This window comes from Monodon monoceros, unplaced genomic scaffold (genome assembly GCF_005190385.1).
Source record: "Monodon monoceros isolate NGI ecotype Baffin Bay Population unplaced genomic scaffold, NGI_Narwhal_1 Super_Scaffold_21, whole genome shotgun sequence".
In the NCBI taxonomy this organism is placed as follows: Eukaryota; Metazoa; Chordata; class Mammalia; order Artiodactyla; family Monodontidae; genus Monodon; species Monodon monoceros.
Genome location: NW_021703778.1, coordinates 7,111,265 through 7,129,250, shown reverse-complemented (window position 1 = coordinate 7,129,250; position 17,986 = coordinate 7,111,265). Strand labels below are relative to the sequence as shown.

Sequence of the window (17,986 nt, the reverse complement as noted above, 5' to 3'; positions counted from 1 at the left end):
GGGGGAGGGAGGGAGGGAGAGATAGGACTCAAATAAATAAAATCAGAAATGAAAGAGGAGCTATTACAACTCTTAAAACGGAAACGAAAGGGTAAGAGACTACTATGAACAATTATACACCAACAAAGTGGACAACCTAGAAGAAATGGATAAATTCTTAGAAACATACAACCTATCAAGACTGAATCATGGTGAAACAGAAAATCGGAATAGACTGATAACTAGTAAGGATACTAAATATCTCTACTAATATCAGTAACTTTAAAAATCCAACAAACAAAAGTCCCGGACCAGAGCTTTGCTAGTGAATTCTACAAACATTCAAAGAACTCAATTTATGAGGCTAGCATTACCCTGATACGAAAACCAGACAAGGACATCACACAAATTACAGACCAATATCCCTGATGAACATAGATGAAAAAAATCCTCAACAAGATATCAGCAAACAGAATTCAACAACACATTAAAAGGATCATACACCATGATTTAGTGGGATTTATTCCAGGGATGCAAATTTGGTTCAACATCCACAAATCAGTCAATGTTATAATCACATGAACAAAATGAAGGATAAAAAACCATATAATCATCTCAACAGATGCACAAAAAGCACTGGACAAAACTTGACATCTATTTATGATAAAAACTCTCAATAAATCAGGTATAGAGGGAACAAACTTCAATATAATAAAGGCCATATGTGACAAGCTCTCAGCAAACATCATAATCAGTGGTGAAAAGCTGAAAGCTATTTCTCTAAGATCAGAAATAAGACAAGAACACCCATTCTTGCCCTTTTATTCAACATAATATTATAAATCCCAGCCATAGGAATTAGGCAAGAAAAAGAAATAAAAAGCATGCAAAGTTGAAAGGAAGAAGTAAAACTGGCACTATTTACAGACAACATGATACATATATAGAAAACCCTAAAGACTCCATCAAAAAACTGTTAGAGGAATACTGGTCAAGATGGCAGTGTGGGAAAATGCAGAGTTAGCATCTCCCCACAACTAGGGTGCCTGAAGGCCGCGGGTGGGGGACTCTGACGCCCAAGGAGACGGGAGGAACCCCAAAGTGAACCAGTAGGATGTAGGGGGACTGAGCGGGGAGGAGAAGTGGATGGCAGACAGGATCAGTGCCTCAGAGGCCAGGGAGATCAGGAGAGGCAGGAGGGAGGGGCCCTCTGGGAAGAGCGGGAGAGGAGTGGAGGGCAATCACCTGGCCCACTTGGGCCAGGGAGCCTGCTGAGCTCCCAAACCAGTACCCACCCCCCCAAAAGCCTGATCCAGGCCACGTGGGTCCTGGAGGCATAGGAGGGAGGCTGGGGAGATCAGGAGAGGCAGGTGGGAGGGGTCATCCAGGAGGAGCAGGAGAGGAGCGGAGGGCGATTGCCCCGCCCACTAGAGCCCAGGAAGCCTGCTGGGCTCCCAGGTGAGGTCCCCTGCCCTCTGAGACCAGGGGTGAGGGGCATGCCTGGGCCCCTTCTGTTCCTTGAGACTAAGCCCCACCCCACACGGCCCCCAGGGCCTTTTCCAGCCCTGTGGGTCCTGAGCATAGACCCCGCACACCACCCAAACCTCGCCCTTGCTTAGGCCCCGCCCTCCACAGCCAAGGCCTTCCCCCCTTTTTTCTTCTTTTCACTCCTCCTCTTTTTTTACTATTGTGGTACTGATGTACCTTCCAGTTGATTCATCTATATTTTTATTTTTATATTCTTTCTAACATATCTGTTAGTTTCCTAGCCTAATTTTATTTTTTACTTTGTTATTGTTCTCTTTTTTTTTGCCACCCCATGCAGCTTGCAGGATCTTGGATCACAAGCCCAGGGTCGGGCCGAAGCTCCTGCAGTGGGAGCTTCAAGTCTGAACCACTGGACTAACAGAGAACCTCAGACCCCAGGGAATATTCATCAGAGTGAGGGCTCATGGCGTTCCTCATCTCAGCACCAAGATCCAGCTCTACCCAACAGCCTACAGACTCTAGTGTTGGAAGTCGCAGGCCAAACAACCAGTAAGACAAGAACACAATCCCACTCGTAAAAAAAAAAAAAAAAAAAATGAGACAGCACACAAATATGTCACAGATGAAGGAGAAAGGTAAAAACCTACAAGACCAAATAAATGAAGAGGAAATAGGCAACCTACCAGAACAAGAATTCAGAGTAATGACAGTAAAGTTGATCCAGAATCTTGGAAATAGAATGGAGGCATGGATTGAGAAAATACAAGAAATGTTTAACAAAGATCTAGAAGAACTAAAGAACAAACAAACAGAGATAAACAACACAATAACTGAAATGAAAAATACACTAGAAGGAATCAATAACAGAATAATGGAGGCAGAAGAACGAATAGGTGAGCTGGAAGACAAAATGGTGGAAATAACTGCCGAGGAGCAGAATAAAGAAAAAAGAATGAAAAGAATTGAGGACAATCTCAGAGACCTCTGGGACAACCCTAAACACACCGACATTCAAATTATAGGGGTCCCAGAAGAAGAAGAGAAAAAGAAAGGGTCTGAGAAAATATCTGAACAGATTATAGTTGAAAACTTCCCTAACAGGGAAAGGAAATAGTCACCCAAGTCCAGGAAGCACAGGGAGTCCCATACAGGATAAACCCTAGGAGAAACACACCAAGACACATATTAATCAAACTAACAAAAATTAAATTCAAAGAAATAATATTAAAAGCAGCAATGGAAAAACAAAAAATAACATACAAAGGAATCCCCATGAGGTTATCAGCTGATTTTTCAGCAGAAACTCTGCAGCCAGAAGGCAGTGGCAGGATATACTTAAAGTGATGAAAGAGAAAAACCTACAACCAAGATTACTCTATCCAGCAAGGATCTCATTCAGATTCGACGGAGAAGTGAAAAGGTTTTCAGACAGGCAAAAGCTAAGAGAATTCAGCACCACCAAACCAGCTTTACAATAAATGCTAAAGAAACTTCTCTAAGCAGGAAACACAAAAGAAGAAAAAGACCCACAAAAACAAATCCAAAACAATTAAGAAAATGGTAATAGGAACATACATATTGATAATAACCTTGAATGTAAATGGATTAAATGCCCCAACCAAAAGACACAGACTGGCTGAATGGATACAAAAACAAGATCCATATATATGCTGTCTACAAGAGACCCACTTCAGACCTAGGGACATATATGGACTGAAAGTGAAGGGATGGAAAAAGATATTCCATGCAAATGGAAATCAAAAGAAAGCTAGAGTAGCAATATTTGTATCAGATAAAATAGACTTTAAAATAAAGACTGTTACAAGAGATAAGGAGGGACACTACATACTGATCAAAGGATCAATCCAAGAAGAAGACATAACAATTATAAATGTATATGCACACAACACAGGAGCATCTCAATACATAAGGCAAATGCTAACAACCATGAAAGGAGAAATAGACAGTAACACATTAACAGTAGGGGACTTTAACACCCCACTTACACCAATGGACAGATCATCCAAACAGAAAATAAGTAAGAAAACACAAGCTTTAAATGACACAATATATCAGATAGATCTAATTGATGTTTATAGAACATTCCACCCAAAAGTGGCAGAATACACTTTCTTCTCAAGTGCACATGGAACATTCTCCAGGATGGATCACATCTTGGGTGACAAATCAAGCCTCGGAAAACTTAAGAAAATTGAAATAGTTCAAGCATCTTTTCTGACCACAACACTATGAGATTGGAAATCAATTACAGGAAAAAAATTGTAAAAAACACAAATACATGGAGGCTAAACAGTGCACTACTAAATAACCAAGACATCACAGAAGAAATCAAAGAAGAAATTAAAAAAACAAATGACAGTGAAAACACAATGACCCAAAAGCTATGGGACGCAGCAAAAGCAGTACTAAGAGGGAAGTTGAGAGCAATTCAATCTCACCTCAAGAAACAAGAAAACTCTCAAATAAATAATCTAACCCTACACTTAAAACAACTCAAGAAAGAAGAACAAGGAAAACCCAAAGTCAGTATAAGGAAAGAAATCATAAAGATCAGAGCAGAAATAATGAAATAGAAACGAAGAAAACAATAGCAAAGATCAATAAAACTAAAAGCTGGCTCTTTGAGAAGATAAAAAAAATTGAGAAACCCTTAGCCAGACTCATCAAGGAAAAAAAGGCAGAGGATGCAAATCAATAAAATTAGAAATGAAAAAGGAGAAATCACAAGTGACACTGCAGAAATACAAAGGATTATAAGAGACTACTACAAACAACTATATGCCAATAAAATGGACAACCACAAAGAAATGGACAAATTCTTGGAAAGGTACAATTTTCCAAGGCTGAAAAAGGACGAATTAGAAAATATATACAGACCTATCACAAGTAATGAAATTGAAACTGTAATTAAAAATCTTCTAACAAACAAAAGTCCAGGACCAGATGGCTTCACAGGCGAATTCTATCAAACATTTAGTGAAGAGCTAACACCGATCCTTCTTAAACTCTTCCAAAACGTTGCAGAGGGAGGGACACTCCCACATACATTGTACGAAGCCACCATCACCTTGATACCGAAACCAGAAGAAGATATCACAAAAAAAGAAAATTATAGAACAATATCCCTAATGAACATAGATGCAAAAATCCTGAACAAAATACTAGCAAAGAGAATCCAACAGCACATTAAGAGGACCATACACCATGATCAAGTGGGATTTATCCCAGGGATGCAAGGATTCTTCGATGTATGCAAATCAATCAATGTGATACACCACATTAACAAATTAAGGAATAAAAACCATATGATCATCTCAATAGATGCAGAAAAAGCTTTTGACAAAATTCAACACCCATTTATGATAAAAACTCTCCAGAAAATGGGCATAGAGGGAACCTACCTCAACATAATAAACGCCACATATGACAAACCCACAGCCAACATCATACTCGATGGTGAAAAACTGAAAGCATTTCCACTAAGATCAGGAATAAGACAAGGATGTCCACTCTCACCACTCTTATTCAACATACTTTTGAAAGTCCTAGCCACAGCAATCAGAGAAGAAAAAGAAATAAAAGGAATACAAATTGGAAAGGAAGTAAAACTGTCACTGTTTGCCAATGACATGACACTATACATAGAAAATCCTCAAGATGCCACCAGAAAACTACTAGAACTAATCAATGAATTTGGCAAGGTTGCAGGATACAAAATTAATGCACAGAAATCTCTTGCATTCCTATACATCAACAATGAAAAATCAGAAAGAGAAATTAAGGAAACATTCCCATTTACCATTGCAACAAAAAAATAAAATACTTAGGAATAAACCTGCCTAAGGAGGCAAAAGACTTGTACTCAGAAAACTATAAAACACTGATGAAATAAATCAAATATGACATAAAACAGATGGAGAAAGATACCATGTTCTTGGATTGGAAGAATCAATATTGTGAAAATGACTACACAACCCAAAGCAATCTACAGATTCAATGCAATCCCCATCAAACTACCAATGGCATTCTTCACAGAATTATAAAAAAAATTTACAGTTCATATGGAAACACAAAAGACCCCAAATAGCCAAAGCAATCTTGAGAAAGAAAAATGGAGTTGGAGGAATCAGGCTCCCCGACCTCAAACTATACTACAAAGCTATAGTAATCAAGACAGTTTGGTACTGGCACAAAAACAGAAATATAGATCAATGTACAGGATAGAATGCCCAGAGATAAACCCACACACATATGGTCACCTAATTTACGACAAAGGAGGCAAGAACATACAATGGAGAAAAGACAGCCTCTTCAATAAGTGGTGCTGGGAAAACTGGACAGCTACATGTAAAAGAATGAAATTAGAACACTACCTAACACCATAGACAAAAATAAATTCCAAATGGATTAAAGACCTAAATGTAAGACCAGACACTATAAAACTCTTAGAGGAAGCCATAGGAAAAACACTCTTTGACATAAACCACAGCAAGATCTTTTTTGACCCACCTCTTAGAGTAATGGAAATAAAAACAAAAATAAATAAATAGGACTTTATTAAACTTAAACGCTTTTGCACAGCAAAGAAAACCATAAACAAGACATAAAGACAACCCTCAGAATGGGAGAAAATATTTGCAAATGAAAACAACAGACAAAGGATTAATCTCCAGAATATACATACAGCTCATGGAGCTCAATATCAAAAAAACAAACAATCCAGTTTAAAAATGGGCAGAAGACCTAAACAGACATTTCAGCAAAGAAGACATACAGATGGTCAAGAGGCAAATGAAAAGATGCTCAACATCTCTAATTATCAGAGAAACGCAAATCAAAACTACAGTGAGGTATCCCCTCATGCTGGTCAGAATGGCCATTATCAAAAAATCTAGAAACAATAAATGCTGGAAAGGGTGTGGTGAAAAGGGAACCCTCCTGCACTGTTGGTGGGTATGTAAATTGATACAACCACTATGGAAAACAGTGTGGAGGTTCCTTAAAAAACTAAAAATAGAACTACCATACAACCCAGCAATCCCACTATTGGGTATATACCCTGAGAAAACCATAATTCAAAAACAGTCATGTACCACACTGCAGCACTATTTACAATAGCCAGGACTAGGAAGCAACCTAGGTGTCCATTGACAGACGAATGGATAAAGAAAATGTGGTACCTATATACAATGGAATCTCACTCAGCCATAAGAAACGAAATTGAGTTATTTGTGGTGAGGTGGATGGACCTAAGTCTGTCATACAGACTGAAGTAAGTCAGAAACAGAAAAACAAATACCACATGCTAACGCATATATGTGGAATCTAAAAAACCAGTACTGATGAACCTAGTGGCAGGGCAGCAATAAAGATGTAGACATAGAGAATGAACTTGAGGACATGGGGTGGAAGGGTGAAGCTGGGGCAAAGTCAGAGTAGCATCAACATATATATACTACCGAATTGGGAGATTGGGATTGACATATATACACTAATATGTATAAAATGGATAACTAATAAGAACCTGCTGTGTAAAAAAATAAAATTCGAAAGTTAAAAAAAACAACAACAACATATATACACTACCGAATGTAAAATAGTTAGCTAGTGGGAAGCAGCTGCATAGCACAGGGAGATCAGCTTGGTGCTTTGCGATGACCTAGAGGGGTGGGATAGGAAGGGTGGGAGGGAGGCTCAAAATGGAGGGGACATGGGGACGTGTGTATGCATATGGCTGATTCTCTTTGTTGTGCAACAGAAACTAACACAGTATTGTGAAGCAATTATACTCCAATAAAGATCTATTAAAAACAAAAAACTGTTAGAATAAAGGAATTCAGTAAAGTTGCAGGATATCAACATACAGAAGTCTGCTGCATTTCTACACACAAATAACCATCAGAAAGAGAAATTAAGAAAACGATCCCATTCACAGCTACATCAAAAAGAATAAAATATGTAGGAATAAATTTAACCAAGGAAGTAAAGACCAGTATATTGAAAACTACAAGCATTAATAAAAGAAATTGATGACAAATAAATGTAAAGCTATTCCATGCTCATAGATTGAAAGAATCAATACTGTTAAATTGTCCATACTACCCAAAGCAATCAACAGGTTCAGTGCAACCCATATCAAAATTCCAATGGCATTTTTCATAGAAACAGAATAATCATAAAATTTTTATAGAACCACAAAAGAACCCCAAATAGCCAAAGCAATCTTGAAAAAAAAACAAAACTGGAGACATGCTCCCTGGTTACAAAATGTATTGTTTCAAATGTATAGTAATTAAAACAGTATGGTACTGGCATAAAAACACATAGATCAACAGAACAGAATAGGAAGCCCAGAAATAAGGCCACACATATAGTGTCAATTACTGAGAATATATGATAAAGAAACCAAGAATATATGATGGGGAAAGGACAGTCTCTTCAATAAATGGTGGTAGGAAAACTGGACAGCCACATGCCAAAGAATGAAACCTAACCATTATCTTATACCATACACAAAAATTAACTCAAAATAGATTAAAGACTTGAATCTAAGATCTGGAACCATAAAATTTCTAGAAGAAAACATAGGCAGTAAGCTCCTTGACATAGGTCTTAGTGGTGATCTTTTGAATCTGACACCAAAAGCAAAACTAAGCAAAGGACATCAAATTAAAAAGTTTTTGCACAGCAAAGGAAAGCATCAATGAAATGAAAAAACCTACTGAATAGGAGAAAACATTTGCAAATCATGTATCTGATAAGGGACTAATATCCAAAATATATAAAGAAGTCATAACTCAACAGCAAAAAAAAAATCTGATTTTTTTAATGGGCAGATCTGAATAGACATTTTCTCCAAGACATACAGATGGCCAACGGGCACTGAAAAGATGTTCCACATCATTAATCATCAGGAAAATCAAAACCACAATGAGATACCACCTCACACCCATTAGACTGGCTATTATCAAAAAGAAAAATAACAAATGTTGAAAAGGATGTGGAGAAATGGGGACCCTTGTGCACTGTTGGTAGGAATGTAAATTGGTGCAGCCACTATGGAAAACAGTATGGAGGTTCCTCAAAAAATTAAAAACAGAACTATCATATGATCCAGCAATTCCACGTCTGGGTATTTAACTAAAGAAAACAAAAACACTAACTCAAAAAGATATCTGCACCCCCAGGTTCACTGAAGCATTATTTACAATAGCCAAGACATGGAAACAACCTAAGTGTCCATCAATGAATGAATGCATAAAGAAGATGTGGTATATATGCACAATGAAATATTATTCAGCCATGAAAACTGCTGTCTCACCATGAATTAACAATCTTCATTATATGTTTTCTAAAAACTGATAATAAGTTTAAAAGTTTAAAGCTAATTATACAAAATCATTTTCTCTATATAACTTTTTTTCCAGCTCTTTTAAGATTAATACATAAATGCTGCTGGAAAGTTAATTTTACTTAAAAAAAAAAAACTATAACCAAGTAGATTATTTTGAAAGTCTTTTCCTCCTCAAATCATTTACCAAAAATGACTTTCACTTGCATTTTGATTAATTTATGTAAACACTGCCTGTTACCACCCTTGATGAAGGCAAACGGCAAAGGCAGCCCAGCTGGGTTGATGGGGAGACAATGTTAAACAGTCTAACAATAACCCACAAGAAGAAAATCTAATTATCCTAATTACCACCAACACACGTGCCCTCAAATTTATATGTGACAATCCTTAACTCTTGAAAACAAGGCCGTCACCACACCTCAAGTGGGCGACGTTGACCAAACACGTGCCGCCACAGGACAGTCCACCTGCCCCCTCACGGTGTGCATCTCCTCAGGTCACTCCTGGTCCATGCTTTTAGGGCCAATGAGTGCATCCCAGGGCAGGACTCTCCCTTATCGGGGTTTCCAGAGAGTCTGAGTCACGGCAAACACAAGGCTGACTCAGGACTCTGCTCCAGGCTTCCAAACTACCTCAGGGCGTAGCAACCTGTCCCATCAAGACAACCCAGCCCACCACCCCAGTCAAGGGAATCTGGGGAGTTTCCTTTGTGATGCTAGGACTGCACCCAGCATCTCCCTTCCAGGGCCTTTTTCCTTTTCCTTGACCAGAATAAATCATCTTAAGTGGTCTCCGGAAGGGGTCCTCCCGCACGCTGGGCCACTCCCTCGGGCCATGGGTCCCCTCGTGTCCTCCAGGCCTCACTGGTGCTTAGTTAAGTCTGCCCTGAGCACAGCACTGGGTTCCAGATGGGCCATAAAGAGGCATCAAGCGGGTCCATGGCCCACCTCAACTTTTATCAAACTGTGATGTTAAAATGTTCATGTGCATTTTTTTTAACAAGAGTCCATGGACCTTGTCAGATATTCTATATTAGTCAGCTCAGGCAGGGTAGCTTAAACAGAATGTATTTCTAACAGTTCTGGAAGCTAAAGTCCAAGATCAAGGTGCCAAGGTTGGCTTCTGGTAAGGCCTCTCCTGCCTTATAAATAGCCACCTTCTTGCTGTGTGCTCACATGGCCTCTCCTCAGTGTGTATGTGGAGAGAGAGAGAGCGCTCTTCCTTTTCTTCGAAGGCCACCGATCCTATCAAATTAGGACCCCACCCCTATGACCTCATTTAACCTTAATCACCTCCTAAAAGCCCTTTCTCCAAATACAGTCACACTGGGGGTTAGGGATTCAATATATGAATTGGGGGGGGACACAATTCAGTCCATGGCACATCCAAAGAAGTCTTGTTTCCCAAAAAGGTTAAAAACCACCAGTAGGTAATGTGGCAAACCTCAGAAAGCAGAAGTTGAGTTCTTGCCCTTGATCAGTTTACCTCCTCATTGGGAAAACAGACCCACGTGGGATTAGAGCACAGGAGAAGTTAGTATACACTGCTGGACAGGAGAGAGTCTTGCTTAATGTACAAACTAGTGATGCTGCCTTCACAATTACACTTCAATTTAAAAAGTAAAATCAATAAATAATATAAATACACAAATACAAAAACAAATGAACAAATTCCTCTAGATGAACTCATTCTCCAAACTCACTACTCCAAAACATGAAGGCCAAGCCCCAAATCCATTCTTTAATTGTGGCCACCACATGTGAGTTCAGAAATGCTGGCAGACTCAACACAAAAGGTAAAAATATCCTCCTCCACCAGTGGCTTCTCAATGAAAAACAAGACAAAAACAAAAATATTGTCCTCAAAAAGAAGCAGAAAGACCCTCACAGAGGCTCATGTGCTTTTTTAGCAAATTGATAGAGGAGGTCCAGATTTTCGTCATTAAAGAGAGAGAATTAGGGACTTAGAACCGGAAAGCAGAGCCATTTCCCAAAAGCAGAAATTTCAATGATTTACACCAGGTTAAAGTGAGTGATTCCACACACAAGACAACAGCTGATCTTCACACCAACTGTGTGATGAAGGGCATGTTTTGATATCTGTAATTTACTTTAAAAATCACACCGTGTGATATATACGTGAATATGTATCTGAGTCACTACTCAAAAGAGGGCTTGGGGGCATCCTACTTAAGCTACTCTGGGAGTCCACACTCCAAGAGGCAGCTTCTAGAACGCTTCAGTTAAGCTTCATCTCTGGTCAATGCCCAAGGCTGTGCTAATTAGCACAATGAATATTAAACCTGTTTTCATAGGTAAAGTTAGTGACGTGTCAGTCAGCATACCAGATGTTAAAAATGGACAGTGGTTGTGAAGTTAGTAGTGCTCCAGCTCTGGAGACCGGCTAAAATGTTTTAGAGACGCTCCAGTCTTGCCTGGAGCATCTAGCCTCAGGACCATATCATTAGGGGGTGATGCTCCAAGCTTAAGTCCTAACCGCCTCCAGCTGTGAAACCTTGGTATTCTGGTTGCCTGACCTGGCCGTCTGTAAAGTAAACCGCATCCTACCTCTAGACCAAAATGAACCTTTCATAGGGGAAAAGAACATCTATAAGGAGGCGGAGCTTGCACTTCGCCGAGCTTACAGACAGGATGTTTAATTTGAGTGCGTGCATGCTTGCTAATCAATGTCTGCGGGTATGGCACAATTTCATCTAAACTTGTCTTTACAACATGATCGCGAGGATATGGGGGAAGAACTAAGTAATCCTTGCCAACCTCTGACTATTGGGCCTTGGGAGAACCTCCCCAAAAATCGAATAGTTGTGCCTGATGAAAGTGGCTTGGGTCAGTGACAACTGGGGGTCGCTGTTCTGTCCCGCGGTACCGATGAGGAATTAAAGCGTCAGACGGGCTGAAGAGCCCGCCGGGACAAGGTGAGTCGCTAGTCTCTCCCCTGGCCTCCCAAAGCCTGAACTCCCTCCTGAAGGACCCCGACCCCCGCCTTCCCTCCCTCCAGCCCCTGGGCGACCTCACTGCGGGGCCCGAACCCGCGCAACCCGGCTCCCCGGGACGGGGCGGCGCGCTGCGCTCGCTCACCTTTGTGGCAGTGGGACAGGAAGTAGGCGCGGGCCCTCAGGTTCTCCCGGTCGAAGCGGTCTATGGAGATGGTTGGATACTCGGCCATCTGCCCCTCGAAGCAGCTCATTGCGTCCGCCAACCCGGCCGGACTGGCCCCCAGTCTAGAAAGCAACGGAAGCCCCAGCCGCCGCCGGCCGCGCCGCCACTTCCGGGAAGCTGCCGCCGCCTCACCATTGGCCGGCCGGGCGCAGCCACGTCCAATCATAGCAGCCCCTCGGCCCGGGGGGCGGGAGGGGGGCAGCGCCAAGGAGCTTCCAGTCAGTTCCCGCAGCCCGTGACCTGCGGGGTGAAACCAACTAATTGGGCTACCCTGCGCTCAGAGCTGGGAGGCCGGGTGGAGGAATCTAGGGTGCAGCGCGAGGAGTGAGGCTCCTCCCGGATACCTTGACACAACACGGTGTCACTCTGGTGAAGAGTTGCCCGTGTCTGTGCAGGAACGAGAACGCCAAGGGAGACAACACCCAGAACAGGCGGCTCCACCCAGGGATGCGGAGCTTGGCTTTGAAATCGGATGCATTCCACTTCCTGCTTGTCAGCGGCGATCCTGCAAGCCTTCTTTTGCTTCTCTTCCTCTTTCTTGTCCCTTCCCAATGTCTACCTTATAGGATAATCGTCAGAATTGTGTGAGAAAACGGTATCAGGCTTGTGGTAGATTCGAAAACTCTTAGTCCCTGCTTCCATTTATACGTAATCTACAAACGGAGTAAATCCACGATCCCTGATGATCACAGCTCAGATGCATGATCTTAGGGTAGATAAGTAAAGATCCCAAGGAGAGCTGAGCTGCTAGTCTCCCCTACCTCCGCCCCTTTTGACCTTTTTCTTTTTTCTAACTTTTTTTTTTCTTTTGGAAGTTAGAAAGATGTATAAAAGAAAAAAAAAAAGGTAGGGTAATGGGCGAAAGGTCTGGAATTTTTTCACCACCAAAGCAACTTTATGAAAAGGTTTGCTAAAGTATTAACATTCACCGAATAGTCACAATGGCATTACCCGCGCCCCTTAGCAGCAAGTCTCCTTAGACACCACAGTATTATTAATCACAACTCCAATACTTGAGGTCCTACTTTGTGCAGAGCACCGAACAAGCCCTGCCGTGATGACAGAGACGACTAAGATGCGCCTACGAGTCATTTTCAATCTATTTGGAGACAAGAACTTTGCAGAACGTGGTAAATAAATGCTTCCACAGAGACACAAGGTAATGTAAGAATAGATCCAGTAACAATGCGTTCTAGCCAGGGAAAACAAGAATCAGAATGCCACCCTCAGAGAATATCGGCATGTTCCCTGCAGCCACGGGAGACAGTTCTATTCAAATACAGATTCTGGTGAAATGCTAAGGAGGAGGAAGAAAGGAAGAGGAGGAAGAAAGGAAGAGGAGGAAGAAAGTAAGAGGAGGAAGGTGGGGGGGTGAGTGGGAGGTGTGGACACATTGTCACGAATCTGAGTAAAACACCCTGCTAGTGTACATTGCCAACACCTTTGATTTGGCATAAGATGGTTTGTCATAGGATAAAAGAAGGCTGTCGCTGTGACTAGGCTGTCTATACCTAAAACCAAATCTTGCACTGAGCCTGGTATTTGCAGAATCCAGTGTGTCTACCTCTGACAATGAAGCTCCTGGCCACACAGGTCAAGATGAGGCTCATATTCTTATTAATTTGTCCCCGTGTTTATTCCCTCCTCTAAACAATGGATACAGGACAAGAGAATAAAGGCAAACAGAGAGTCAGGATTAAAAGACAGGGTATAAAATAGTAAAGATGGGTAAGCATAGCCCAGACACATGTAATATTGGCTCTTGTAGAGGAAGATTCAGTCACTTACTAGACTTTGGCATCCTCACAGTACAAATGAAATGGACTTTCGGAAGAAGCCCAATTACCTGGATACTAAGTCCCAGGAAAAATGCCTCTTGTGGTTGCTTGTAAAGAAAAGAGTGAAACATGATTAGTCATTGCTATGTCCTCCTTCCCCAGCTGGGAATTTCTATCCTTCTGCAATCTCAAAGCTCTTTGGACTTCCAAGTCCTCAATTTATTCTGTCCCAGAAGGACAGAAAACTGCTATTAAGTTTATGTTAAATACCTAAAAACTACTTATTGAGGTAGATACAAGTTTTTGTTAGGAACTCAGTACAGAATATCTTTTTCTTAATTTTATGTACTTGTAAATCGTTGTCCATAGGGTGGATGAAGAATGTCACTTGCCATATCAGTCAGCAGGGGATGTTTCAGCCATCAAGAAATCAGCCACTGCAGTTACCCCCCCCCCCAACAATGCACCCTGAGGGGATTCAGGATGGAGAAAAATAGGATACCAGCCCTAGATAGTTAAGGTGCAGATCAAGGGAATAATTTCAGTAAGCCCAGACTCTTGCATCCTCCCGTACATAGAAACGCACTCAAGGAGATATCTGGTTTTTCTTTAATTAGCAGTAATTTTTTGATGTTTGACTACCTGATTAGTTGTTGTTGTTTTGTTTTTTGCAGAAACTCCTATATATCCTAGCTCCTCCCTTACCTCTTTGAAACAGACCCTGAGAGCTATCTGAGAGGCTGTATCCCAGGCTTAAGTCCTCAGTCTGCCAAATAAAACATAAGTCTCAACTTTTAGGTTGTGCTTTCTTTTTTTCAGTTGACAATATAAACAACTTGCATTATAAATTTACTGTATCCTATGCTATTCTTTTAGAAAAAATACAGGCCCTGGATAGCGCTGCATCTGAGCCACTACTATTTATGTGATCTTGGTTAAGGTAACCTCTCCATAACTCAGCTTTCTCATCTTAAAATGGTGGTAACAATGAAGTCCACACAACGTCCTGGAAAATTGTAAGAGCTCAATAAATATTAGCTATTATTATTTATTCGGGGTATTTACTACTATATGATCTCACTGATATGTGGACTCTAAAGAAATTGCACTCATAGAAACAAAGAACAGATTGGTGGTTGCCAGAGGTGGGGGAGGGGTGGGAGAGATGACTGAAGGTGGTCAGAAGGTAGAGACTTCCAGTTATAAGATGAAAAAATCACGGGAATTGTAATGTACAGCATAGCGACTATAGTTGACAATACTGTACTGTATACTTGACAGTTGCTGAGGAAGTGGGTATTAAAAGTTCTCATCACAAGAAAACGAAAACTGTATGCTCTCGGGAGTGCCAGAGGACTGGGGGAAATAGAGACTTCAATCTTCAAAGGCACACACAAAATCTCATGCACACCGGGACCTAGAGCAGAAGCTGAAATGTTTATTTTTATTGGCCGCGTTGCACGGCTTGTGGGATTTGAATTCCCCAACCAGGGATCAAACCTGGGCTCTTGGCAGTGAGAGTGCAGAGTCCTAACCACTAGACCACCAGGGAATTCCCAGAAGCTGTAATTTAATAGGAGCCTGGGTCAAACCTACCTGCTGATCTTGGACAGTCTCCCAGAGAGGCAGGAGGCGACTGCAGCTCATCCTGGAGACACAGACACTCGGAGCCATTTTTAGGAGCTTGCTCTACCTTGTGGACACTGGCGCTGGCAAGCACCAGTACGGAACCCTTTCTCTAGCTTATGAGTCCCAGGACCCAGCCCTGCCCTGGCCCCACAGCCTACAGGGGCAATTGCGGGGATGCCTTAGGCCAAGTAACTAACTGCATGGGCCCACGGCCCTGCCTACCAGCAGACAGGCTGCCTTACTACCTCCTGAGCCCCCAGCCGCTACTGGACACAGCCCTGCCTACCAGAGGGCCCAGGACATAGCTCCACCCACCAGTGGGCGGACACTGGCCCCATACTCCCCTGGGCCTGGCTCCAGTCTCCAGCAAGCCTGCTCTAGCCTCTAGACCATCCTCACCCACCGGGGAGCAGACACCAGTCACGAGAAAACCACAGCTCCACAGCCTGTGGACCCAGCCTGCCTACCAGGAGATCGGACCCTGCACTGGGACCAGCTGAGCCCTGGCCCTGCCCACTAGCAGGCCAATAAAAGTTTCAAGATGCCCCAGACCCTGCATCCAGCTGTGTCAGGAACCAGCCCCACCCACCAGCAATCTGACACCAGCTCTGAGACACCCCCACCCCAACCCCAGGCCATGCAACCAGATTGCAGGAGCCAACTCTGCCTGCCAGTAGACTGACATTAGTTCCAGGACCTGGCTTCACCCACCAGTGGGTAGCAACAGCCCCAAAGTCTTCTGGACCCGACTCCTCCTACCAGTGAGTCAGCACTAGCCCCAGGACCACCCCTACACACAGGGTTCTGCAGTCAGCTACCTCATGATCTGGTCCTACCAACCAGTGGCTGGCAGCCTCCATACAAGGCAGGGCCTGGCAACAAACCAGACCAGGGGCCAACCAAGCCTACCAGCCTGCCTACATAGTCAGCCTGCCACAACAGAAGGACCCAACAGCCCTCATAAGAGGGAACCTATAGCTCGGGTGACAAGAGGGGAGTGTGCTGATGGGATGCACAGGATATCTCCTACAAAAGGCCAGTTCTCTAAGGTCAGGAAACAACCAATCTACCAGACACATAAAAATAAAAACAGTAACCTAGGCAAAATGAGGTGACAGAGGAACATGTTCCAAATGAAGGAACAAGATAAAATCCCAGAAGAACTAAGTGAAGTGGAGATAGGCAATCTACCCAAGAAAGAGTTCCGGGTAGTGATAGGTAAGATGGTCAAAAAACACGGGAGAAGAATGGATGCACAGTGTGAGAAGTTAGAAGTTTTTAACAAAGAGTTATAAACTGTAAAGAACCAGAAATTAAGAATATAATAACTGAAATGAAAAATGCACTAGAAGACATCAACAATACAAAGGAACAAATCAGCAACCTGGAAGACAGAGTAGTGAAAATCACTGATGCTGAACAGAAAAAAATAATGAAAAGAAATGAGGACAGTTTAAGAGACCTCTGGGAAAACATAAAGCACACTAATATTCACATTATAGGGGTCCCAGAAGGAGAAGAAAGAGATAAAGGGGCTGAGAACATACTTGAAGATGTAGCAGCTGAAAAACTTCCCTAACCTGGGAAAGGAAACAGATGTCCAAGTCCAGGAAGCACAGAGAGACCCATACAGGATTTACCCAAAGAGGAACACACCAAGACACATTGTAATTAAAATGGCAAAAATTAAACATAAAGAGAGAATATTAAAAGCAGCAAGGGAAAATAACGAGTAATGCATAAGAGAACTCTGATAAGGCTATCAGATGACATTTCAGCTGATATTCTGCAGGCCAGAAGGAGTGGCACGATATATTTAAAGTGATGAAAGGGGAAAATCTACAACCAAGAATACTCTACAGCAAGGCTCTCATTCAGATTTGATGGAGAGATCAAAATCTTTACAGACAAGCAAAAGCTAACAGTTCACCACCACCAAGCCAGCTTTACAAGAAATGTTAAAGGAACTTCTCCAAGTGAAAAAGGATAGGCCGCATCTGGAAATCTGAAAATTATAAAAGGAAAAAGCTCATCAGTAAAGGCAAACGTACAGTAAAGGTAGTGAATCATCCACACACAAAGACAGTAGGAAAGTTAAAAGATAATATAAGTAAAATCATCTATATCCACAATATGCAGTTAAGGGGTACACAAAACAGTTAGAAATTAAATATGATATCAAAAATAGTAATTGTGAGGAGAGGAGAGTACAAATGCGGAGTTAAGATGCATTTAAAATTAATCAGCAACTTAAAACAATCACACACACACATTTATTTATTTAAAAACCTCATGGTAACCACAAATCAAAAATCTATAATAGATACACATAAAAAAGGAAAAAGGAATCCAAATATAACACTAAAGATAATCATCAAATCACAAGAGAACAAAAGAAGAAGGAAAAAAAAGACCTACAAAAACAACTCCCAAACAATTAACAAAATGACAATAAGAACATATATATATCAATAATTACCTTAAATGTAAATGGACTAAACACTCCAATCAAAAGACATAGAGTGGCTGATTGGATACAAAAACAAGACTCGTATATA

At 41.7% G+C, this 17,986-nt stretch overlaps 1 protein-coding gene across 3 annotated transcripts in view; it reads right to left on the bottom strand.

Annotated features, from left to right (window-relative positions):
* The window catches only part of DCLRE1C (DNA cross-link repair 1C), a 49,803-nt gene extending 37,670 nt beyond the window's left edge, over positions 1-12,133 (bottom strand). For 2 of the 3 annotated variants that reach the window (XM_029237817.1, XM_029237814.1), the window contains exon 1: positions 11,941-12,064. Coding sequence is in view for 1 of the 3 variants with exons in the window: in XM_029237813.1 (XP_029093646.1) it covers positions 11,941-12,049 (109 nt within the window). In the remaining 2 variants the exon portion in view is untranslated. Of the gene's footprint in view, positions 1-11,940 lie in introns of all 3 variants that reach the window. The other variant, XM_029237813.1, reaches the window with a different exon arrangement.
* Positions 12,134-17,986: the final 5,853 nt, after the last annotated feature.